Source organism: Phodopus roborovskii, unplaced genomic scaffold (genome assembly GCF_943737965.1).
Source record: "Phodopus roborovskii unplaced genomic scaffold, PHOROB, whole genome shotgun sequence".
Lineage (NCBI taxonomy): Eukaryota > Metazoa > Chordata > Mammalia > Rodentia > Cricetidae > Phodopus > Phodopus roborovskii.
In genome coordinates this window covers 11243426-11267824 of record NW_026126482.1, presented here as the reverse complement: position 1 = coordinate 11267824, position 24399 = coordinate 11243426, and the positions used below count along the sequence as shown (strand labels likewise).

Below are 24399 nucleotides of genomic sequence, written 5' to 3'. Positions count from 1 at the left end.
TCCTCTGCCCTTGGCTGTGGCAAGTGCCGTATTTGGCCTGAAGTCCTGCTTAACTTCTGTTCAGATGGCAAGATACGTCCCAGGGTCCTGGCTCTTGGCTGTGGGCCCTGCACATTGTGTGAGTTCAGAGGAACCTCTCATGTCAGTCTTCCTCAGCCAGGGGACACACAATAGTGCCAAATGTCCACCATACAGTATAGGAAGCAGGGGTCCCACTCCTCAGTGTCCTCCTAGAAGCCAAACCCCACAGATGTTAGCCTTCTTGATCTGTCTCCATATGGTTGGTCCGTAATCGCCAGGCACAATGGCTTGAACGGGTGTGAGGCTGACGTCTGGTCCTGAGGTTATCAGACTCCAGTTTTCGTTTGTATCACAGGGAATCAAGCTGTGGGATGCTCGGCTGCAATGAAGCCAGAGAAAATAAGCAATGGTGAATCATCTCACCACTCTGAGACGCAGCTACTGTTTCTATTTTTATAGTTTATGCAGTAGCAGCCACATACACGAGATTTTGCAAAATTGGAACCACACAGTTGCTTTCTGTACTGTATGGTAAGGTTAGGTACCAGGCCATGGAATGCTCTGGAAGCACCACTGTGCTTCCTTTAAGGAATCCTTTAAGATTCCTCTAGCACGTCTTTTGGTCTCTGTGCATTTTCTTGCCAGATGCATTTTGAATGCCTTCCTTTGGGAGAGCTTTATAAAAGTGGACTTAGTAGGTCCACAGATGGGAACACTCCCTTTCAGTCAGGCTCTGGACCGGGGTGTATGCAGCTAGGGGTGGAATGCTTGCCTAGCATGTGCAAGGCCTTCAGTAAATTCCCAGCACTGCAATGAACATAAGAGAAACATAAACAACCCCAAACTCCAAAACCAGGCACTTGATCTTCACACACGGTGGGAGTGAATAGCACTGAGCACAGCTGTGAGGCGTGGTAGTCTGTGTGGGGGTGTACATGCATGTGTGTGTGTTTTGAGTATGCAGATGCACATGCATGAGTTTGCATGTGGAAGCAGACCAGCTTCAGGTGTTATTCCTCAGAAGCTCGTCCATCTTGTTTTTTGAGACACTTTCACTGACTGGTCTAGAACTCACCATTAAGCTGGCCAGCAAACCCCTCTTGCCTCCCCAGGGCTGGGGTTAAAAGCACTGGCTGTCCAGCCTGCTTTTTCTGCATGGTTTCTGGGGCTTGAACTCCAGTCTTGGAGCTTGTGCGGCAAGCACTGTGCAGACCGAGCTATATTCCCTGAAGGTTTGCCGTCCAGGGCTGCAGTTGGGCTCTCGTGTGTTTACTAGTTTATCTTCCGGAGCAGACGGCTTGCAGCTTGGGGTTTGCTGGGGCTCTGTCACTGTTAGGGCGATGTGTGAGTTTTCAGGGCAGCTGTCACTGTGTTGGCACACCCTTCACCGTTCAGCCAGGACTCAGATGCCCCTGGGGTCTGGCAGGGCAACGTGTGCCTGCAGGCCTGATGTGGCACTTACGGCGTGACTAAGATGACGTGGAAATGCCCGCCACCCATTCTCTCCATACCTTCCAGCAAGTCAGCTGACTATCTGAGTAGGGAGCGGTGAACACTGGGAAACAAACTCATTTCCAGGCTGTGTGGGGCTCCTGGAGTCACCTGGGAAGACCCTCCAGGAATAGCTTTTCTAAGTAAAGGCTGACTGCCTCCTTCCACTTTTTCTTTTCAGGCGCAGGCCCCAAACCCCAGGCTTGCCCCACACTCCAGCTCCAGGCATATCTGTCTCTCTGTCTCTGTCTCTCTGTCTCTGCTCTCTCCTGTCCTATGCAGCTGCTGGGTTTTCCACTGCAGCTGAGCCTTCTTTCCTGGGCTCTAATTGAAAAAGATCGCCTCTCCCTCCCTCCTCCCCACCTCCCTCTTCCCTGCAGCTGCCAGGGTTTATAGCTTGCCTGTCCTGTTGTTTCTTCCTCCTCAGACCTAATTCAACAACAACCTCTCCTCTTACCCCCACCCCCGAAAAAAGGAGAAAGAAAAGAAAGTAAAAGAAAAGCCCCTCTGAGGTGCACAAAGGGCAGGAGCGTTAGGTGAGGTGGCAGGTTCCTTGGTCTAGCTGGGAAGACGGAGCACCCATGGCTTGGGGTCGGGTGCTTCAACTAGGGTGTTCCTGACTAGGGCTGTGGCTGACTGCTGCCTCCAAAGCCTTTCTTACTGAATTCAGGAATGATTTGCACACCTCCTTTGACAGTCAAGGCTCTGCCTGGCTCCTGTCACCCCCCATGTTCTGCAAGTGCACAGCCAGGAATAATTGCGCCTTCCAGGAAGCTCTCACCACGGATGTCCGGCTTGCTGTGTGAGGGCTTCCCTCTCTGTTTCCTGTTTCCTGTCTCAGCTGTCTGGTGAAATGCCCCCACTTGCACATCTGCATTTCACCCCGGGGAAGGGGGTGGGTGTGTGGCTCTGAGCTTGGGGATGGGTTGGGAAGGGCTGATGGACCCTTTAAATGCCAGGATGCTGCCACTGCTGAGGTTTTACATCTTGCATACAGACTCCATTCCCTCATTAGTGGAGCTTGGTCAACTCTCTTTTGGAAATAACCAAAAAAGACTTGCCTTGTTCTGATGAGTGGGAGCACTAAGAATAACTCAGAACTTTCTGGAATAGAGCTAACCTAGACTGCCCTAAGAGACTGCTCTGCCGCTGCCCTGGGATACCCAGTCCTATAGAACCTGGGCACCAGCAATGCTGAGTGTCTCATCTTTAAGAACTTGGTTCCTTTTGCGATCTTTTTTAAAGATTGCAGGTTTTATCCACTAGAAATTCTGCAGAGCCAAGTGTATTCAGTTGTCCCTGGTGAATATGGGGATGAGCCAGAGATGAGGGCCCAGTCAGGGTACCCCTGAACCTCCAACCCCTGCCTTTTACTAGCCTAGGGGACACACCACAGGCCTCCCACTAACCAAGAGAAAACAAGAGTCCACATTTTTCTGTAAAGGCTGTCAATTTTGAATAAGTGGCAATGAATGTGGCTTTTGCTAAGAAAACTATCCAAAGAAACTCTACCTGCATTGGGCCTGGGGCTGCTTAGCTGCAGCCTCTGGCCCCGCTGTTCTGAGCATGGGCATCCTGAGGCATGCGCCTGTTTAAGTCAGTCTCTGTGCACAGTCCAAATGCATAACATGAGAAATGCAAAGGGGAGTGAGTGCCTCCCAGAAATTATTACCCAGGGCCCAGCTCCCATCTTCCTCCAAAGGAGGCATGCTTCGGCCAATACCCACCCAGAAGACAAAGTCACTAAGAATATACCAATAAAACAGCATCGGCAGAGGGTATTTACTTATTATTTTAGAGACTGGGGGTGTGGATTGCAGCTCTGGCTTTCCAGGTTAACATTTAACTCCAGAACTCAGGAATCCTCCTGCCTCAGCCTTCCAAGTAGCTGGGATTCCAGGTGCTCCTAAGCCTTTTATTTTACTTCAATTTTGAGACAGGGCTTCAGGTATACCAGGCTGGTGCTAACTATTTAGTTCAAGGATGACCTTGAACTCCAGCTCTGTGCTTCTATGCATAATTTTTAAGGCCCAGGTCTTGCCATATTACCAGCACTCAACTCGCCAAGCTATAGCCCCACCCCCTCAGAGAATTTCAAAAGCAGAGCAAATAGGAGACTTCCCCTTTAATAGACTCACTGTCCCTTACGCTATTGAAGTCTAAGGACTTTGTAAGAGTGCAGCCACTGTAGAGTACAAGCTCAGAAATACTGCCTCTGACTTCCGGCTGGGCCCCAAACCGTCCTTTCCTAATTTAGATGAGAACTTTGGGACCACTAGGACTTACCTAATTAAAGCTGTGTGGGGCCATATCTTATGGCAGAAAGGAAGGTTTCCTGTAATCGGATACTCTTAAAATGTCAGCGGAGTAGACTAGCTTTGGGGCTTGTCAATCATCCCTTCTGGCCCAGACTGGCTGGGGGTGGGGTCTGGAAACGCTAGTACCTAAGCCTGCGCGAACCTGTATCCGCCTTCCTGTCGGGGAGGGCCCGGGGGTAGTTTTCTGCAGCCTGGCAAGTGAGCAGTTTCCTAGCTATAAGTGGCAGGAGCGGGTGTGTGCTAATGGATTATTATTTCCAACATTTCCTCGGGATCTGAAACTCAAGAGTTAAGAAGTGTAAAAATTTGAAAAGAGCAACAACTTAAGTTTCCATCACTTAGAAACATATTCTATTCACGAAGTGCTGCCCATTACTTTATACACCACCAAGACAGCCAGGAAGGGGCTTTGAGAGTTTGAGAGGCCTTGCAGATAAAAACGCATGCTTCTGTGGAACCACAGCGCGGCACCTGCAGTTCTCAGTGCAGCCTCCGGGTGGCGCAAGACACCGGCCCCTCGCCTGGCCTTTGGCATTGGTAAACCCTCAGCCTCCCAGTGAAGCAGGAAAATTCCTTAAAGGACTTCACAACTTAACACTGAACGTACATACTCACTACCCTCCTGAAGAAACCTCTAGTAAAAAGAAGAAAATTACCCGTGTGTGCGTGTGTGTGCGCGTCTTCGCGCGTGCGTGAGTGTGATTTTTGCCTCAGTCTGGCAAACTTTGCCCTTTGCCCTAGCCAGTCTCCCAAGCTTCGCTCAGCAGAGGAGACCCGGGGTTCCCTAGAACACTTCCGTGTAGCACGAGAGATACAGACACCCATAGTGTCGCCGGTGAGCAGTCTGTAGGCGTGGTGTGTGTGCAGGTCTCACTGGACAAATGGTAAGTTCAGGAAACTCCCAAGTTCGCTTCCATATTTGTTACATTATCAGAAAAAGAACCTTTTAAAGACACATTTTTTAAGTAGTTGAAATATTTCGAAGTCTCACGGATTCTTATTCCATCAGTCCTGGGTGGCAGGCTCCTTTTGCTCTCCAGCCTCGGGGCACTGCGTGCAAGCTCTACTCTGAATCTAATTAATGCTCACATTGCACAGGGTCTCGGTGCCTAGGACTCCCCGGGCCAAGACCCCAGAGAGGTCAGCGCGAGGCTGGCTGAATGGGGTGGGTGGATTGGGAAGTCTGGTACGTTCTAAGTCGGCCTGTAGGCGGCGCCCGGGGAAAAGCATTGTGGAACAGCGTGTGCCTAGCTCCTGGATTCTGAACCCCGGAACCTCAGGGTTTCGGGCATAGTAACCCTGTGTGCTTCACTGTTCTCTCCGCGACAGGGTGCGGGTGCATCAGAATCCCAGCAGGCAGGGCAAATCTAAGAGGTGCGCACCCAGGGGCGGGGGAGCGGCACGCGGCTCAGACCCCCACGTGCCGGGCAACCCCACGACCCCCGCTCTGCCCACCCCACCCGGCGGCAGGTGGACAGTGTTGCTATGAAAGAGAAAGCGTCGATTGTCCCCACTGCGAACTGCCACACGCCAGACCTCCTCTTTTGTGTGCCCCGTATAGAAATGCAAACGAGCCGCGTGTGCCGGGAGCAATCTGCTGGTCCCTGCTGCCCGTGCCCCACAGAGATCTGCCAGGGGCAGGGGTGGGGGGCCCCGACAGGACAGGACAGGGGCGGGGAGTGTGGGGGAGGGCGGCGCAGACCTTGCAGCCGCGACCCTGAAAGGCGCTGAGTCCTGAGTTCCAGTGGTGGCCTTGGCCTGGTGTCAGCTGAGGTTGCAAACCTTTTGACTTTTAAGTTTCGGTCTCAATGCAACAGCCCCATAAACTTCAAATTGAAAATAAGAAAAAATTAGAAAGGTCGCAATAAAAATAAATGCAAAAAAGGATTTTTTTTTTACATTCTCCAAGCGTGCATTTCACAAATTCCAGTATCATATTAGCAAACAACATTGTTGGGTTTTTTTTTTTTTAACTTTTTCCTTTTAAGGACTTACAAAAAAGAAAGGCGAGATGAAATCTGCAGGCTCCAGTCTGCCTGGTAACACCCTGACAAAAGCGGCAGATTTGAGGCTGTGTCATCCCCCGCACCCCTCCCCACGTGGCCTTCTGGCACGAGCCGCGGGCCTGCCGCCTCATTTGCATCAGAAAGCGGGAGCTGGCCAATGGGAGCACAGCCTCCCGCCAGCTGGCGGCGTCGCGCGGGCCAGTCTATAAAAGGACTCTCGCGGCGGTGCCTGGCGCACTCGCTGGTGGTGGGCGCGCGGGTCGGCTTCCGGGGCTCCTTACCTGCGCTCGGGATCCTTCGGTTCCCTCCACATTCTTCACTTTTGGATAACTTGCTGTTCGTGGATCATACGATGACTCTGGAAGAAGTCCGTGGTCAGGACACAGTTCCGGAAAGCACAGCCAGGTAGGTTTTGGGGTGACGAGAGTTGGACTTGTCGGGTAGAGATCTTTCAGGGTCTTCTAGAATGGAAGTTTATGGGGTGGGAGCCATGTACTGCCAGGCAGGCGAGGTGCCGAGGCGGTGGGACCACAGTTACTGAAATCGATTCATTCCTAAGAGTCCGGGTTTCTGGCACCAGGTCGGGAATGGGGAGTCTGGGCTATGGGCTCCAGATCAGGAGTAAGGAACCGGGGTTGCAGGCGCCAGGGCGAGACTAGGCGATGGGGAATGAGGGCGCCAGATCATGACTAGGGTGCCAGAGGTGTGGGCGCCAAGTCGGGACTGGGGATCCGGGTGTGTGGGCGCCAGGTTGGAATTGGGAGGCAGGAATGCTGGCGCCAGGCAGGTCTAGGCTAAAGAGCCAGCTGGGACTTGGAGGTCAGGGCTGGGATCTCCACCGCGTCCCCGTGCTGGTCCCCACTCACCGTGCTTGTTCTTTCACAGGATGCAGGGCGCCGGGAAAGCTCTGCACGAACTTCTGCTGTCGGCGCAGCGCCAGGGCTGTCTGACCGCTGGCGTCTACGAGTCCGCCAAAGTCTTGAATGTGTGAGTATCGACGGGCCCCGCGTGCAGGGATTGGGTTTGGCGCGGCTGAGAGACCTAGGAGTGGCATCGTCTCTGACCTTGTTCTTTCCAATCTGCTCTGCAGGGACCCTGACAATGTGACCTTTTGCGTGCTGGCTGCTGATGAAGAAGATGAGGGCGACATAGCGCTGCAGATCCATTTCACGCTGATACAGGCATTCTGCTGTGAGAACGACATTGACATCGTGCGCGTGGGTGATGTGCAGCGGCTAGCGGCGATCGTGGGTGCAGACGACGAGGCGGGAGCGCCGGGAGACCTGCACTGCATCCTCATTTCGGTGAGTGCTGCTATTGCCTCCCCACGCCAGTCTACCTGACCGGTCTTGGCCATCGGTCAGCCTGGCTGACCCTTGTGATTTTTTTTTTTTTAAATACAGAACCCTAATGAGGACACGTGGAAGGACCCTGCCTTGGAGAAACTCAGCGTGTTCTGCGAGGAAAGCCGCAGCTTCAACGACTGGGTGCCCAGCATTACACTTCCTGAGTGACAGTCCGGCAGGGACCTTGGTCTGATCGACTTGGTGACGCTCTAGCGCGCTGTTGGCTCTGGAGTGGCCCTCCGAGGGCGCTCGAGTGCGCATGGAGACTGGCAGGCGGTGTTGCCTGGAGAGCGAGGAGCGCAGCCTCCCAAGAAGGGGGCCTGGCGGCGGCGGGGACACTTTGTTTCCAGCCTGGGACTCTGCCAGTGTCCAGAGAGGCTGCTAGCACAGGAAGGCCTAGGCAGGGACGTTGGCCGCAGGGCCGGGAAGAACCGACTAGTGAGGCAGGCGTGACTCAGCAGCCTTCCAGTGAAAGGAGGGGAAAGGCAAGGCAGGCGGCCTGGACTTGGTACAGCTGCATGAGTGGCCAGCTGCAGGAGAGAGCCGGACTTCGCAGGCTGCACCGCTCTTTCCAAAAAGGATCCCGGGCAATGCTTTCATTTTCTAAAGGACGCTATCATGGAAGCTTTGAATTAAACAATAAACTTATTGAAACAAACTTAACGCCTTTTATTGAGGGTAGGGGATTCCCAACTCGGGGGAGGTGGTAAAGGGAGTTTCTGGTGGTTGATGGAGCTTAATGGCACCTGTGATCACCTTTCCATTGGGCGAGAAATTACAGCCTCCTGGGGCTGGCAGTGGGGGAGGGGATGCTGGTGAGTAGTAAGCGGGAGGGAGGACTTGGGGCCGGAGTACTGTTTTATCCTTTCGGGAAGATTTTAAACTTGCAAGACAGGGGCATACTTGAGATAAGGCATCCTGGTGCAGGAGCTCAAGGCTTGCTTTCCAATCCGATAACAGAGACTGACTTCTGCTTCCAGTTTCTCCCCTCCCCCTTTGCCCCTCCCCCTTGCCTCCGACAGCTGCTTATCTGAACAGCTTGCGGGAGGCCCTGTGCCTTCCAATACAATGAGCTGCCTTCTGCAACTCTGCCCTCGGTGGTGTCTGTGATGGGGGTGGACTGCTCTTGCTTTCAGGAACTTTCTCCTTTTAATTGCTCTGGCAACGCAGAGCTACTAAAGTATTAATATCAAACATGACACCAACGACTGCGTTTTAAGTGTGAATCATCATTTTGTCACGGCCGTGATGGAAGTTACAGTATCTTAGCAGAAGTTGGAAGGCACAGCCCTACATAAATAGGCATAAGCCAGTCTGAGAGGGGTGGGCATCTGCTAGTTCCTATTCTGAGTGCTTCTGCCCACATCAGTGAGGGCTGCAGCTACCCACAATTCCTTTTAAAGTCGGAGGAGAAACGCTTGGGAGCCAAGATTACCTTTTGAAAAGGATATGGGGGACACGTCCCAGTGAGAGGACTTTCTGTTAGCGTAGTGCTCTGGTTTTTACTGCCTGTTCCAAACTGGCTGGGTTTGTCCGGGGAAGCCCACGTGGGGCATTCTTGCTGTCAGCTCTGCTGCCCGGCAGCGCGAGCCTTCGGGAAAGGGAGGGGTGGGGTGCTGTTTTTCTTAGAAGGCCATTCGGCCGATTTACCAGCAGTGCTTAGGGAGGCTGGTGTGCCGGTTGAGTGCCACTTTTAAAACTCCACTGCACATTCTGGAAGCCTGTACAAGGCGACAGGGAAACTGGAGGAGCTGGATGACACTTCCGGTAAGGAAAGCATTCCCTTTCTACTGGAAACCAACTCTCTGTGAAAGCATTCAGCCACATTGTGCCGAATATCATTAGTGGTTCATTTAGGTGTTTTCTCTAATTTTTCTTAGGTGGGAGAGTCTTGCAGAGTGGGCCTGCAAACTGATAAAAATGACTTCTTGCCCTAGTGGGCTGTAGTTAAAACTAATTAGTCCCCCACCCCAGCATGTGGCCTGAAATGCATGAACTCAGCAGAACACTGCAGGCTGGCAGACCCTTGTAGAACATTTAAATTGGCAACTGATAGGAAACTTGGCTTTCTCTGATTGGCCCTTACTTTGTGGCCACCTGTTAGAGTTTTAGGAGACAAGAATTTTCAGTAGGGAGTAGGGTGTGGAGAGAAGGAATGCACTTTCGAATGGCTAGTGGGTGGGAGGGGATGAGGGTGGCCAAAATTTGTGCTGAATTCTTTTCTTTTGTTTCTTCATAGATGCATGCTAATATTATTATAATGAACTAAGAGGGTAGGAAGTACATGGTATAGTGGTAGTTATTTAGGCAGGGTCCTGGCCTCAGACTCACTATGTAGCTAAGGACAAACTTTGAATCTCTGGTCCTACGGCCTCCATCTCAGAAGTGCTGGAATTACAAGTATGGGCCACCACACCTCATTGTGTGAGGTACTGGGGGAGAAACTCAGGCAAACATTCTACCAACCGAGTCACACACCAAGCCTTCATGTGCACAGTGCGTGTAAACACACTGCACTCCATACTTGCAGTGATAATTGATGAACATGCATGGATAAACCCCAGGCTCGGGCTGAGCATGACACATATGTCCAGGAGAGGAACATGAGTGTTGAGCCCAAATGCCTTGCCTCTAGAATGCACAGAATGAGTGTTAATAACTTAAAAGCTAATGACAAGGGGAAGAGGAAAACAAATCACACAACCATTCTAATGGCTGCTCAGAGCCACAGGATAAACAGGTGAGCAGAGTCTGATTCCTGGGCTGTCTTCAAAATGCTGGGTGTCCCTTCTGGGTGCAGAGGTACCCACAGCTTGTAGGCTGTAGGCTGATTTTGGAAAGACACCTGTTTTCATGAGAGATGTTTTTGCATTTCTAAAAGTTACCTCAGGAGGTGGTGGCTTGTTCCTTTTAATCCCAGCATTCAAGAGGCAGAGGCAGGTGGATCTCCGTGATTTTGAGGACAGCCTGGACTAAAAGCAAGTTCCAGGATAGCCAAAGTAAATAAATAAAATTAAAAATTAAAAGCAAATAAATAAAAAAATAGTTACAAATCCATTTGGAGAAAACTTGCACAATGCAGAAACTAAGAGACCTTGTAGCCCAGCATGGATACACTTGGGATTTCCCTGGCAGACCCACAAGCACACTCTATCACTTTCCTTTCCAGTGGGCAGTCTCTTGCAGACCTCTTGTAGAGAGTGACTTTGAAGACTCCAACCAGCACAGGGACGAAGATGTGCACACAAGTCTTTTTTTTTTTTTTTCCACCTGTAGTCTGCCAAACAAGATAGACACTGGGGGCTGGGGATATGATCCAGGGAGTAAAGTGTTTTAGACAAAGAATTCAAGCCCCAGGACCCAAGCGCTAGCATGGTACTCTGATCTTATACTCCCAGCACTGGGGAGGCAGAGACGGGAGGATCCCAGCATCTGGCTGACCAGCCAGCCTAGCCTCCGACAAGATCCAGGTTAGTAAGAGACCAAGTCTCAAAAGTAAAAAAGGTGTCTGGGGCTGGATAGATGGCTTGGTTAGCAGCGCCGCTCAGGCAGCTTAGAGCCACCTGTAGCTCCAGCTTCAGGGATCTGATGTTCTCAGCAGAGTAACTAAAACCTGCAGTACCACCCACCGCAGAGCAGTAAAAGTCAACCACGTGGGTCTTTTAGAACATGTTTTAACATTAGACAATTGCTGTGAAATTTGCCCTGGCACACTTCCCAAAGACAGATGGGTCTAGAACTAGTGACTGGGCTGCTGAGATAGCGTAGCATGCAGAGTGCTTTCTACCAAGTCTCAGGACCCGATGTGGGGGGTTTGATCCCACAACCCACATCATAGAGGGAGATTACAGACTTCTGTAAGTGTGCCCCTCCCCCTCCCCACAGACACACACACACACACACACACACACACACACAAAAGATAAAAAAAAAAAAAAGAGTAAAACAATTGAAAATAAAAAAGACCCAGGAATGTCTGGGAGGCCAGGCAGCCTTGTCCACAGAGTAGTTGTCTTATCTACAGGGCAGAAGGATCCTAGCCATTTATTGTTAATTCTAAAGGCTTTAATTCTGGCGCTAGGTATTTTATTTAAACATTCACCCCAGTGGCACAGTGTATATATTGCTCTTAGTGCTTCCAAAGAGCAAGCTGAGAACGAAAAGCAAAAACTGAATTTTTCAGTTAAAAAGCAAGGCCATTGACAAGCCGAGCAAGGCTGTGAGGGCACTTAGAGAACAGGTTTTTTTTTTTTTTTTTTAAATTTTTTATTTTTGGGGTTTTCCATTGCTTTGCTAGAACATCAGCCCCCTGAACTTTTTACTCGGGTATGTAGCTGCTCTGACAAGATAGAAGACATTTTAAAGAGAGATGACATCCGATTACTGAAACATTGGACCCCAAAGAATTAAAATTTCCCCAAGATTTCCATATTGGGGGAAGGCAAAGGCTGAAGCCCTACTGCCAGGGGAGGAACTTGCCTCCCAGGAAGAGATTTCACACAGTTCTGATAACTTATCAGACCACCTTGCAGGGCAGACTGGAGCCTAGAGATGGGTCAGTGATGGGAGGGTCCTCACCCAGGTCAGAGCTTAGCTATGCATGCCTCTTGTCTCTATTGAAGCCAAACTTCAGGACCCCAACGACAAGGCCAAGGGGGGGGTCATCAGATGTCTTTATTCCTCTTTCTGATGTGGCCACGTTGAATAAATCTCCTTCCTCTGTTTTCCACAACCACTTGTTGATTTAATTAGTGAACCAAAGCTAGGTGGCTGAGCCTGGCTTGGTGGGGCTGCCAGGGCCCAGGTTCTGAGTCTAACAGTTCCAGTAACAGAGCTGCTTCTAATGGTGCAAAGGAAACTGTCCTTCTGAAGGTCCCATGGGACTTGACTGGGGACAGAGAAGCATGATTTCAAATGGCAAGCTTCAGATTCACGCAGCTGGAAAAGTGGCCAAGTTGGCTGCGGGGACTGTGGGCCGCTGGCCACCAAACTGGGGGCTTTGGTTTTCGACAGGGAGTAAATTTACATTTGGCCTCTGTAACTTGCCCTGCTTTTAAGTTGAACTCAAGCCTTGCTTTTTTATCTTCTAAGACTTGCCAAATGATCTCACTCTCAGTTCAAAAAAGCTCTCCAGGAAAGGGTGAAGGCTACCCGGAGGAGTGTGAATTCTAGCAGGAGGTTGGCTACCCCGGGGCACCTGGCATCCAGCCAACCAGGGCAGCAGAGTTTAAAATAATCTTTTTTTTTTTTTTTTTTTCTTCCTGTTTGTAGCACTGGCTTTTCGTTAGCATGGTGCTGGGCATGGCCTCCCCGTCAGTCCTGGCCAGGTTGGACCACATACACAAGTGTCTGGGGCAGGCTTCAATATGCTCAGGCCACCTTTCCCGGCTCATCTCACCTTGAGGGCACCATGTTGAAATCAGTAAGACGTGTGGGGGCATCAGAGAGGATTTTTCCCTCACACAGTTGTTAATCGTGTGAGATTCCTGCAGGTCACCTAAAAATATGTCACCATTCACATTCCTGTCATTTTAGAGCTGTGAGCATCATCTCCTATTTATCTGTTTTCTGGTTTTCCTACAGTCCAGTCCTTCCCAGAACGTGGTCCTGTGCTTTCCCAGGAACTGCTGCTTCCCACCCTCCCTCCCTCCCTCCCTCCCTCCCTCCCTCCCTCCCTCCCTCCCTCCCCCCTCCTTCCCTCCCTCCTTCTCTTTCCTCTGTCCCCCACACCCTTCCCTCTTCCTCTCCTGATAGGTACCAGGCTTCTCTGGAGTGGGTTCCCTCTGCCATGGCGGCCGCTGCTGCTCCCTGAGCTGGAGCTCTCTGGCAGAGGCTGACAGTGTGCCCCCTCACAGCCCCCTTGCTCATGGCTAACCCTTTCATTTGGTGTTCCTGAGCCATGGCTCACCAGGGCTCCCCTTGTGTGTGAGGCCCTGCCCATATAGAGAGGTCCAGCCTTTGCTAGGACCGACTGTGGCTCGGCCCCAGCCCCGCCTGGCCAAAGGCCTGGCGTGGAGAACCACACTTATCTCCACCATCTCTCTTGAGGACTGGGACCCTGACCTATGAGTTGGGCTCTGGGCAGAGCAGTGGGGTTGTGGGGACAATGGCCCTGTGAGATGGTATGGAGGAGTGGCTGGGTGTGGGGCATCTGAAGTACTCTCTCCATCAGGATTCTGTGTTTCTCGCCTGCCTGCCTCCTGCCCCCCACCTGCCTACCATTTCCTCAACTGCCAGGAATGCAGAGTCCTCCCTGCTCTTAGTGTTGCTGGGCTCACTAGGCAACAGGAAGTCTGCAGTCAGAGCAGCCACAGGAGGATGTTCAGAGGAGGTGGGTCGGGGATGAAGAAGACCAGGCTGAGGAGGCTTCCAGGCCTTGGCCTAGAGGCAGTGACGGAGCACATCCCAGCACCCATGACAGAGGCTGCACAGCTGCCAGAGACAGGTGGGGGCTGGGAGAGCAGCAGATGGAGGGTTAGGTAGGGGAGGGGTGGCAGTTAGAGAGGGCTGTGCCAAGGAAAGCGAGGGCAGGTGGAGGGCTGTGCTAGGAGAGGTGGTGGCGTCTCTCAGCTGCTGCCCCTCAGGCAGCCCTTGCAAGAGGCAGGAGGCAAGAAGCTCACAGAGGACTGTGCTGGCCTGAAGCAGCGCCAGGTAAAAATCAATATATTGCAGTTGCCAAGTGAGTCTCAGAACTTCAGGGGAACAGGACACGGTGTTGCTGGGAGAACAGAGTGGGCCGCCTTCCTGGCCCTTACCCACAAGGAACAGGCACTTCTGGACATGGGGTTGTATATCTCAGACTGACAACCGGTCTACCAGTAAGACCGTTGTTACTGGCTAACAGTGTCAGGCTGGGAAGGCCACATGCAGGGTTCTCTCTACCAAGGAGCACAAAGAGTCAACAAAAATCTGGTCCAGAGATGAGCAAGTTTCTGTACAAATGTCACAAGAGAGTGAAGTCCAGGAGTCTGTTTCTCCAACCCTGTCATTACCGGGACAAGTAATGCTCTCTGAGCCGGGATGAAAGGGCAGCTGGCCCCTCGTGCATCTGCTGCTTTCTGCAGGACAGCTCATCTGGCAGGTGGACAGATGACACTATCATTACCTCAGTGGCATCCCAGGTGACACTCAACAGGAGGAGCTGTCATGATTCTCTGATGGAGAGCCAGCTCCGTGCGTTGTCTCCAGTAGATTAGAGGGCTTTACTTGTGTGACTAAGGTTACCATCCAGTGGCCCTGAAGGAGGGAGATGTTCTTGCTGGGTCCTACCTAGTCACATGCACTCTAAAAAGCAGAGGCCATCTAGCAGTGGGGAAGGAATGGGAGTCTGGGTGGGGCAGGGTATACCCATCACTGCTGGTTTGGAAGGTGAAGGTAGCTAGGAAGCAAAGAATGGAGCAAACGGAGGAGAATGGGTAGATTCTGGATGACAGCTGGAAATGTGAAGAGGACCAAATTCCTCCCCATACAGGGGGCTGAACCTGTCAGTAATACAGCTGAGCGCTAACTCAAATTCTCCAGAGCCTAGGCTCAGTCAGCTGGGCAAACAGCTTGGTCTTTCCTAGGTCCTGCATTGGGAAGCCTTCCCAGCCTGCCTAGAGTCTGGTCCATGGCATGGTAAGAGATGGCGCAGGCACTGTTTAAGATTCAGTTTGTGGCGGTTTGTTTGGCTCAGAACAGCCAGAGGCACTAGTGTCCTCTTTATTTTAAGTGTGTGTGTGTGTGTGTGTGTGTGTGTGTGTACACTTGAGTGTAGTACTCACAGAGGCCGGAAGAGTACCGTATTCCTCAGAGCTGGAGATCCCAGCAGTTATGAGCCACTCAGTATGGGTTTTTGGAACCAAACTCGGGTTCCCTGTAGCAGCATCGAGCACTCTTAGCAGCTCAGCCAGCATCTCTTTGCTGCCCTCTCTTCTCATTGCCCACCTGTACTGTGCCGGGACTCTCTGGTGCTCCCCTACCTGACCCTGTACCCTCTCCCTCTCTCACTGTCCTGCATCCCGGGGCCTCGGTCCTGAGGGTCTCTATGCACGCACGCTGTGTTTCCTTGGAGGATCTGCAAATGAAAACCTCAGCATGAGAATTCAGCCAAGTTCTAGGAATGACTGGGAGGCTCTTCTGCCTGTGCCACAGGCAGACTGCTTGGGTACCGAGTTGGAGAGGAGACACTCAGGACAGGCCACAGCAGCGGCAGGGAAGGCAGCATGGAAGCCTTAGGCCAGCATTAGGGCTGGTTGCGTCTTAGCAGCTGTTTTAGTTTTATTCTGTGGCTGTGATGAAACACGACGGGAGAAAAGGGTTTATTTGGCCTATTCTTCCAGATTACAGTCCATCAAAAAGGGAAGTCAGGGCAGGAAGTCGAGCAAAACTTGATAGCAGGCCTGTTTGCTATTGCAGGTCATAGCATGCAATACCTCTATCGAGGGGACTTGCTCATGGCAGCAGAAACCATGGGGATGCTGCTTGTTTGCTGGTCCATACTCAACCAGATTCCTTATACAGGACCACCTGCCCAGGGGATGGTCCTCCTTGACACGCCCACCTTCCCAATGCTGCAACTCTTTAATGCACTTCCTTATGTTGTGGTGACTCAACCGTAAAATTATTTTGTTGCTACTTCATACCTGTAAACTTCATACCTGTAACTTTGTTACTGTTTCAAATTGTAATGTGAATGTCTGATATGCAGGATATCTGATGTGCAGGACATCTGACATGCAACCCCAAAGGGGCCACAACCCACAGGTTGAGACGCACTGATCTAGGGCATGCCTCAATTGAGACTTCTCTAAGATGATTCTAGACTGTGTCACATTGACAGTTAAAGCTAACTGGGACAGCAGCCAAGGGGCATGGCAGCTCTGCCCCTGTGTCCCTCTGTCTGTCTGTTTCTTCTCTCTCTAATATTTCAACATTACTATGGGGCTGCGGGGCTGTTGTACCTCTGGCCAAGTCCCCAGGGGTGCAATCACCCCTTCAAGAAATAGCAATTCCCTTATTCTAGGAGATGGGGGAGGCATTCCAAGAACTGAATGCCTGAACCCACAGATAGCACCTGACTTTATATACAGCGAGTTTTCTTCTGTGCACATCCCTGTGATGAAGTTTAATTTTGAAATTAGACACAAAAAGAATAGATTAGTGATATTGTATAATAAAAGTCATCTAAAATCTTACAAATTTGTTCTTGGAATTTTTCATATGTTCTCTTTGGACTCTGGCAAACCAAGCACATGGAAAGAACAGAAATTGAAACCATGTGCAATGGGGATTGCCTGTGCTGGAAATTTCTCCTCTCTCCCCTCCCCTCCCTTCCTTTTCCCTTCCCTCCCCTCTCCTCCCTTTCCCTTCCCTCCCCTGCCAATAAACAGTCCCCCTAACTCATTTCCACGTCTGTAATCTTTCAGGTTCTCCGTGTGGGAAGTGTTACATTGTTCTCATTTTGCAGAGTTGCTTGCTTCAGCTATAAATTATGGGTAGACCCGTGTCTCTTCAGCAGCCTGAGCTTCTCTCTTGCCCATAGGATCCTCATCTAAACCCTGCCAGGGACGCTCTGGCCCCTGAGGGCCACCCCAGGGTGTCTCCAGAGCTTGGAATTCTGAGAAAGGAAAGGGCTGGGAGGAAAGATGGAATAGACAGGTCCTCTTTTCTGGGCGGTGTGCAGCTTGGCCTAATTTTCTTGTAATATAATCGGGTTAGAGTACAGCTCTCAGAGCTGTTGCTGCTCATGGCTTCCTGTGACGAGGTACAGACGCATTTGCCTGGCTCTCCAGCCCTGGATGTGGGGAAAGTAGATCAATGAGATTCAGGAAGAGCCCAGGCCTGGCTGTCTGGAAATCCAGGCAGCACACACAGACGGTTATGGGAACACTTAAAGAAAGGGTGGTGATGCTTTCTTCCTCCTCCAAGTGGGTCTCTAACCCGGTAACCACTGGCTGAGCTGCTCACGTACCAAGTGACTGATGTGGCTTCACTCTGTCACTTCCAAGGGAGGAGGGACTCACTGTCTTCTTTATGGTTCAGTTTTTAGGCTTCAGTGTTTGTGGGTAGAGGCTTATGAGCCTCTTGTGTGGAAGTCTGAATTGACCTCAATTTTAATAAATTACTTATTACTGTTACTATTATTATTATTATTGTGTGTGTGTGTACATATGTACCACAGTGTACATATGGAGGCAGACTTTCTTGCTTTTCTCACACTGAGCATTCTGTGACTGGAACCCTCATGAGCTCTCACGTGACCCCCTTCCTTTCCTATCCTACCATAGAAGTGCTGGCCTTCCAGATGTGCAGCTGGCCTTCCAGATGTGCATCACTCACTCCATCATTGTTGGTTTTGTTGTTGCTGTTGTTGGTTTTTTTCAGAGACAGGGTTTCTCTGTGTGGCTTTGGAGCCAGTCCTGGAACATGCTCTTGTAGTTCAGGCTGATCTCGAAGTCACAGAGATCCAACTGCCTCTGCCTCCCAAGTGCTGGGATTAAAGGTGTGCACCACCACCGCCCAGGTTCCCATCAGGATTTTTTTGCATGTAGGTTCCAGGATGTCATCTGGTTAGTACTTTTGCCCACTGGGCCATCTGTTCTGTCCCTTGATTCTAATTTCTGACACTGAGTCTGCCTATCCCCACATGATTATGGTGGCCTGGTGGGTATTTGTTTATACTGTTTCTTTCTAGAAGACTGTGTGTGTGTGTGTGTGTGTGTGTGTGTGTGTGTGTGTGTGTGCATACAAGGATATGTATTTGAGGGCAGTGCCCTCAAAGGCCAGAAGACATTGGATCTTCTGACTTTGGAACTACTTCGTGAGAACTGGGAACTGAACTTGGGTCCTCTGCTAGAGTAGCTTCCACTCTTTATGCTTCTTTTAAAAGATGTATTCTATTTGTGTGTGTATGTGACTCTCTGTGTATGTAGGCCAAAGGAAGGAGTCAGGTCCCCTGTAGCTGGAGTTATAGGCTGGGAACTGACTCCGGTCCTCTGGTAGAGAGCATCAAGACACCGAGCTGCCTCTCTATCCCCAGTATGCTCTTTCTTGAACAGGGAGATTCAGATTTGAAATCGCCTGGAATGTCATTGCCACGAAAGGCAAACAAGCAGAGTGATGAGATCCAATAGGACTGCAACAGTGAGAGACAACATGGAAAAGGGATACAGAGGGACAGGAGAAGGTCTCCTCTCCTAGGTGACATTGAAGTGCTTCAGGGTGACTCATGGCAGCAGAGCAATTCAGGGAAGCGCTCTCTGAGCAGGAGTCTGAGGCAGTGATTCCAGGAAGTGGATGTCTTGGTGCTCAGCTGTTAGAGGTCCATTTACAGCATCAGCACTCACTTTCTGTCACTGGATTTCTGCAAAGTACCAGTGTTCTAACTCTGTGGAGGCCCAAACAGTGAAGCAGACCAAGTCCAGGGACCTGTGCCTGTCTCCCAGGTCACCAGATTGTCAGCTTGAGCTGACTGGGGATGCTGTGGTTTGGGTCCTAACTGTCCCCCAGACGTTTGTGTGGTAGAGACTTATTTCCCATAGTGGTGCTATTGGAGGTAATGGACCCTTTGGGGGTTGTCTCATGGAAAATTGTTAGGTCATTGGGGTCATGCCCTCCAAAGGTATTATGAGACCCCAGCCTTTTTTTTTTCTTTCTTCTTTTTGTGTGCATGTATAGTGTGTTTGTGTGTGTCTGCATGTAGAGGCCAGAGGTCGACATGGGGCACCATCCTTACTTTCTCTCCAACTATTTTTATTGAAATAGGATCTTACCATATAGTCTTGGCTGCCCTAAAACTTGCTGTGGAGACCAGATTAGCCTTGAGCTGCAGAGATCTGCTTGCATCTGCTTCCTGAGTGATGGAATTAAACCATCGGTGGGCGCCTTTATGCCAGGCCTCCACCTTACTTTTGAGACGGGATTTCTCACTGGAGCCTGCTGATTCAGCCAGACTGGCTGGCCAACAAGCCCCAGGGGTCCTCCAGCTTCTACCTGCTCACCATGGAAACACTTGGCTTTTTACGTGGGTGATGGGGATACAAATTCAGGTTTTCATGCTTATGTGACAATCGAGTTACTGACTGAGCCATCTCCCCAGCTCCTCTTCTGCTTTCTGGTGTCAATGGAAACAACTTTTCTTGCATGCTCACTTCCTGATGGTGAAGTCCCGGATCATAGGCCAAAGCAACGGGACCAGTCTTCCATAGAAAGGAACAAAAGCTGTAAGCCAAAATAGACCTTTTTCTTATAGGTTAGCTACCTCAGATATTTTCTTATAGTAGCAGACAGCTGACTAACAGGGAAATGCCAGGAAGTGTAGATCCCCGAGATTTCCTTTGCATGGCAGACAAGGGAAGGAGACTGACTTTTGTTTAACCGGAGGCAGTAGATGCTGCAGTTACTTTCTTTGTAGCCGGTCCTCAGTCCTCAGGGCATGCAGAGCTTCTCCAAAGGCACAGAGCCGAAGCCATCAAGGAGTTGCAGAAGCAGCCCTAGAAGGTGGGGGATGGGAGAAGGAGGGCACAGCGCTGAGTGAACCAGGAGCTGTCAATGCACACGGAGGCTTCACTTGGGACCCTGGTTGCATCTCTGGAGAAGCAGGTAACAAGGGCAAGGGGGTCACCTCATCACAGAGCCCTTCCCCACAGCACAAAAGGCCTGGCTGAGGGTCAAATCCCACCAGCAGCACATACAGCTGTGTGAGTGAGGAGGGACAGCAGGATGTAAGGGGTTGCAGGGCTGTGAGAGCCCACAGGATGCAACTCTAAAAGTCTCTCGCCACAGGTACTCAAAGCAAAGTCAGAGGCCAGCTGTTACAAGAAGAGGCGGCCCGTTGTGGTTTGCATGAGAACCAATGGTTCTCAACCCTGCTGATGCTGCAACCCTTTTATTAAAGGGCCTCATGTGGCGGTGATCTCCAGTCATAACGTTACTTTGTTGCTGCTCCATAGCGGTAGTTTTGCCACTGTTATCAATCATAATGTAAATATCTGACATGTAGGATGGCCTCACGGGACCCTAGTGAAAGGGTCAGCCGACCCCCAAATGGGTCATGGCCCACAGGTTGAGAACCACTGCTTTGAATCCACATATTGAAAACATAGCCCTTCAGCCACGTCGGGAGGTGGGAACATTTGTTAGCGTTTTATGGGGACTAATGTCTATTAAGGACACAAGGCGGGGACTTTGGTTCACTTTCTGCCTTTCTCTTCAGTTATGGTCTGCATGTGAGCTGCCCCTGTAGACTCATGTGCTGTTTGGAAAGGTTGTGGGACCTTTAAGGGGTGGAGTCTCACTGGAGGAAGTAGGTTGGGGGGGGTGGGCCTTAAGTTCTTACCTTGTAGCCCCACTTCCTGTTCCCTGTCTGTTTCCTGACTGCAAATGCAACGCCACCTGTTCTTGCTACTGAGCCTTTCCTGCCTGCTGCCGTGATGGACTACATCTCCTTCAAATCATATGTCAGAACACACCTCAGATTTCTTGTTAGGTGTTTAAGATTACTGATCCCTCGCCCTCTCACCCTATGAAGACATGGCATTTCTTTCTGGACAGCCCAGCGGCAAGGCACAATGTTGGAAGCAGAGAGAAGCCCTTGCCGATATGGGACCTGATGGTGTCTTGATATTGAATTTGTAGGGTCCAGAGCTGGAAGGCACACATGCTGTTTGTAAGTCCCCCAACACCAGCACACTCAATAGGACTCAATAGGACAACCCCGGCAGGCCCTTGTAGTGAGACCTGTTGCACTGACCATGCCCATTGGGGCGTGAGGACAGGTGTAGGTGTGACCTGGGGGGACTAGGTCTGGGGTCCCGGACCCCAGCTCAATCTCTTACTTCCTGGTCAGAGACAGAGAGCATCTGGAGGCATCCTTGGGACAGGAACCTGTGGAGGTCATCTGCTTCTGGTGTGAGTGATTTCTGCCCGAATAAACATTCATCAGCCTATCATTTCCCAGATTCTTATTTACCACGCTTTAGGTCCTGGTCAAAGTCAGACTCGTAGGTGCCTTTCGTGGTGGGGAAATAGGCTGCTGCTGTATGAAATCATGGTAATCGACCAGAATGACACCAGTAGCCACTCTGTAGGGACTGCCCCAGGCAGGGGAGGTTGTGTCAGTTGCTAGAGTTTCCCAGCAGTAGAAAGGTTTAGTTTTTGGTCTATAGCTCACTAGCTGTGTAACTCCGGCTGGAAGGCAGATATCACCTTTATCAAGTGGCATGGAACCCACGGGACAAATGCACACCATGAACCAGGACAGCTAAGGCTGGGTGTTGGGGAGGCATGTCCCTGATGCTGTGGTTTCTGTCAGGGGGTTTTGAGACAGGAAGTGCTCATTTACACAAGACTAGAACTGGGGTGTCTAGGAGCCTCTTCCATGTACCCCTTTATCACTTGGAAAGAAATAGGAACTAAATGAAAAGATCCGCAAGGCTCATGCCAGATGCAAGCATGAGCTTGTTAGGCCTAGGCCCTAGGCCTCTGAACCCCACCCATTGTCCCCTTGCTAGCCAGATCAATGAAAGCTTTTTATTCCTACAGGGACAGTTGCAGGTGTCTTCCATTGTAGCCCAGACCCTCTTGTCAGAGAGTGACTCCCGGGGAAAAGACAGGCCTGGCACCTACCCAGGGATTTTTCCAGGGGCTGGGAGAATGGAACCGGTGTGGGCTCTGCTCACTGAAGGATATGTTTATCTAGTTCTCTCTGGCTCTGGTTGACTGTTTGATTCACTGTGGTCTCTCCCCTGGCTTCCTTGGCTTTTTCAAAAGCAGTTTTGCTGTGTGGAAAGCACCCTGATCGGTGTGTCTGTCCTTGGGGAGCTGGGAGCTAAAGGAGCTTTGCTCAGCTACTGTCCTGGTTACTTTTCTCAGTAGGAAGATTCACAACAAAAGCAACAGAAGAAAGAAAGGGTGGTGGCACCTCACACCTTTAATCCCAGCACTCGGGAGGCAGACACAGGCGATCTCTGAGTTCTAGACCAGCCTGGTCTATAGAGAGAGTTCCAGGAAGCCAGAGCTACACAGAGAAATCCTGACTTAAAACACAAACAGATAAACAAACAAAAGAAAGGAATGGTTCATTTTGGATCACAGTTCAAGGGACCATCTATCACTGCGAGGAAGGCATGGCGGCAGGAGTGTGGGGCCACGTTACGCCCGCAGTCAGGGAGCAGAGAGTAAAGGACGCTAGCATCATCTTGCTCTCCCCTTTGCATTCTGTTTGAGACCAGCACAAGGGTTGGTGCTGTCACAGTCAGGGAGGGGTCTCCCCACTTCAGTTAATCCAGTCTAGAAAATCCCTCTAGGACATACCCAGAGATTTGTTTGCATGGTGATTCTAAATCCCATTAACTTGAAAGTCAAGAGTAGACACCTTGTTCTTTTCCCTCAGCTGGCCACACCTCGATCTCAGTGCTTCCTGATGACAAATCCATAAGCGGCTGAAAAATAGACAAACTAGATTATGTCTGATTAACAAGCCTTTGCATAGCAGAGAAAGTAGTAGGAAAAAGAGAAAAACCCACAGGATGTAGGGTGAGATTTGACAATTGCCCAGCTGGCTAAAGATCAGGACTCAAAATGCATTTGGAAATTGAACAGCAACAACCACCCAAAGTGAGCTAAGGAATGGGAAAATGGCATAGATGTAAGCTAACTAAAAGACAAGTACACAATGGGCTAAGTAACTGAACTGATACATCTCCAAAGAAGACATACAAATGGCCTACTGAGTATGTGAAAATATGTGGAATGCTAGTCATCATCAGAGAAATGCATAACTGCAAAAAGGGCCAGAGAGATTGCTTAGCAACAAAGAACACGTGCTGATCTTCCAGAGGACCCACGTTCTGATCCCAACATCCCCACTGGATGGCTCATAAATACTTGTAACTCCTGCTCCAGATAGACAGCCACGTAGCATGAATAATAGTATTAATAATAAATACCCAGAGAGAGATATTGGGGTTAAAGCCGAAGACCAGAGAAGCAAAGTGGCCAGCTGCTTGAGAGGCGATCCTGTCCTCAGAATACATCTCCAGAGTGCACTTCTCTCTTCCAAACCTCAGAGTCACTCAGCTCCTGTCTCCTCCCACCTTACGTTCCTCTCTAGTGCTGGAATTGAAGGCATGGGATCCCAAGTGCTGAGGGCACCTTCATGTGAGCTCTATTTCCCTATGGATCAGTTTTGTGTAGCTCAGTGTGGCTTCGAACCAACAGAGATCTGCCTGCCTCTGTCTCCCGAGTGCTGGGATGAAAGTGTGCTCCACCTCTGCCTGGCCTCTGTGGCTAACTAGTGTGGCTGGCTTTACACTCTGATCCTCAGGCAAGCTTTATTAGATTATAAAGAAAATATCACCACACAGACAGACAGACAGACAGACAGACAGACAGACCCACACACACACACACACACACACACAGAGGGGTGGGGGGGAGGAAGAGAGAGAAACAGCAAAAGAACCTCTGCCCAGTCAGAATGCGGGGTGTTGGGGGGAAAGGTATACGATGAAGAGGAGGAGAATGCTTCCGGGCTGCTGGTACAAAAGCAAACCCCTGCAGCCATTATAGAGAACAGCATGGAGGTTATTCAAACAGTGAAAAGTCAAAGCGCCACATGACACAAGCAAACTCATGTCTGGCTATGTCACCATTGGCGATGAAATCACCTCGTCATGTGTGCCCATGTTGACTGCAACACTTCCCACAGGAGCTGAGGTATGGAATCAGCCAAGGTGTCCATGGACCAATGAGTGGCTAGACAAAAAGAATGTGGAATCTACAAAAACGGAATAGTATCTATTCATCAAAATTTTGTTCCGTACTTTGAAGCAACACGGGCAGAACTGGAGGCCATCATGTTAAGGTGACATACAGGGCAGGCACACAGGGACAGATACTGTATGCATGTATGTATGTTTGTACGCATGCAGGAGCCCAAGAGGTCGGTCCCAGGCAAGGAGAAAGTGAGGTAGTGAGCATGGGAGGCTGGAGGGATGTGGAGATGGGGGACAGAGCCTTGAGAACAAGTCCTCCTGCTCTGAAGAACAGGTGGGGACGATGGCCCAACACAACATCTCGAAGCCAGGAGTTCAAAGGCTCCAAAGGTAATGGTGTTTAAGGATGGAAATGCCAAGGACCAGGAACTGATCATTCTGGATAAATATTATCAATTAAATATATGCTTTTATTGTGCTAAAGAGGAGGGTCAAACGGATAAGGCCTGTAGCGTTGGTC

The 24399-nt window shown here is 50.5% G+C and overlaps 1 protein-coding gene across 1 annotated transcript; it reads left to right on the top strand.

The window, feature by feature from the left end:
• Positions 1 to 5978: 5978 nt before the first annotated feature.
• Positions 5979 to 7840, top strand: Gadd45g (growth arrest and DNA damage inducible gamma). Its single transcript, XM_051194283.1, has 4 exons — positions 5979 to 6241; positions 6722 to 6823; positions 6927 to 7140; positions 7240 to 7840. Exons 1-4 carry the CDS (start codon positions 5994 to 5996, stop codon positions 7348 to 7350), a joined length of 675 nt encoding a protein of 224 aa, XP_051050240.1. The 5' UTR covers positions 5979 to 5993; the 3' UTR covers positions 7351 to 7840.
• Positions 7841 to 24399: the final 16559 nt, after the last annotated feature.

Coding starts and splice junctions, on each gene's coding strand:
- Gadd45g (XM_051194283.1), top strand. CDS start 5,994: ATGGGAGCACAGCCTCCCGCCAGCTGGCGGCGTCGCGCGGGCCAGTCT. Junction 6,242..6,721: donor GTTCCGGAAAGCACAGCCAG/GTAGGTTTTGGG, acceptor GTTCTTTCACAG/GATGCAGGGCGCCGGGAAAG. Junction 6,824..6,926: donor TCCGCCAAAGTCTTGAATGT/GTGAGTATCGAC, acceptor TCTGCTCTGCAG/GGACCCTGACAATGTGACCT.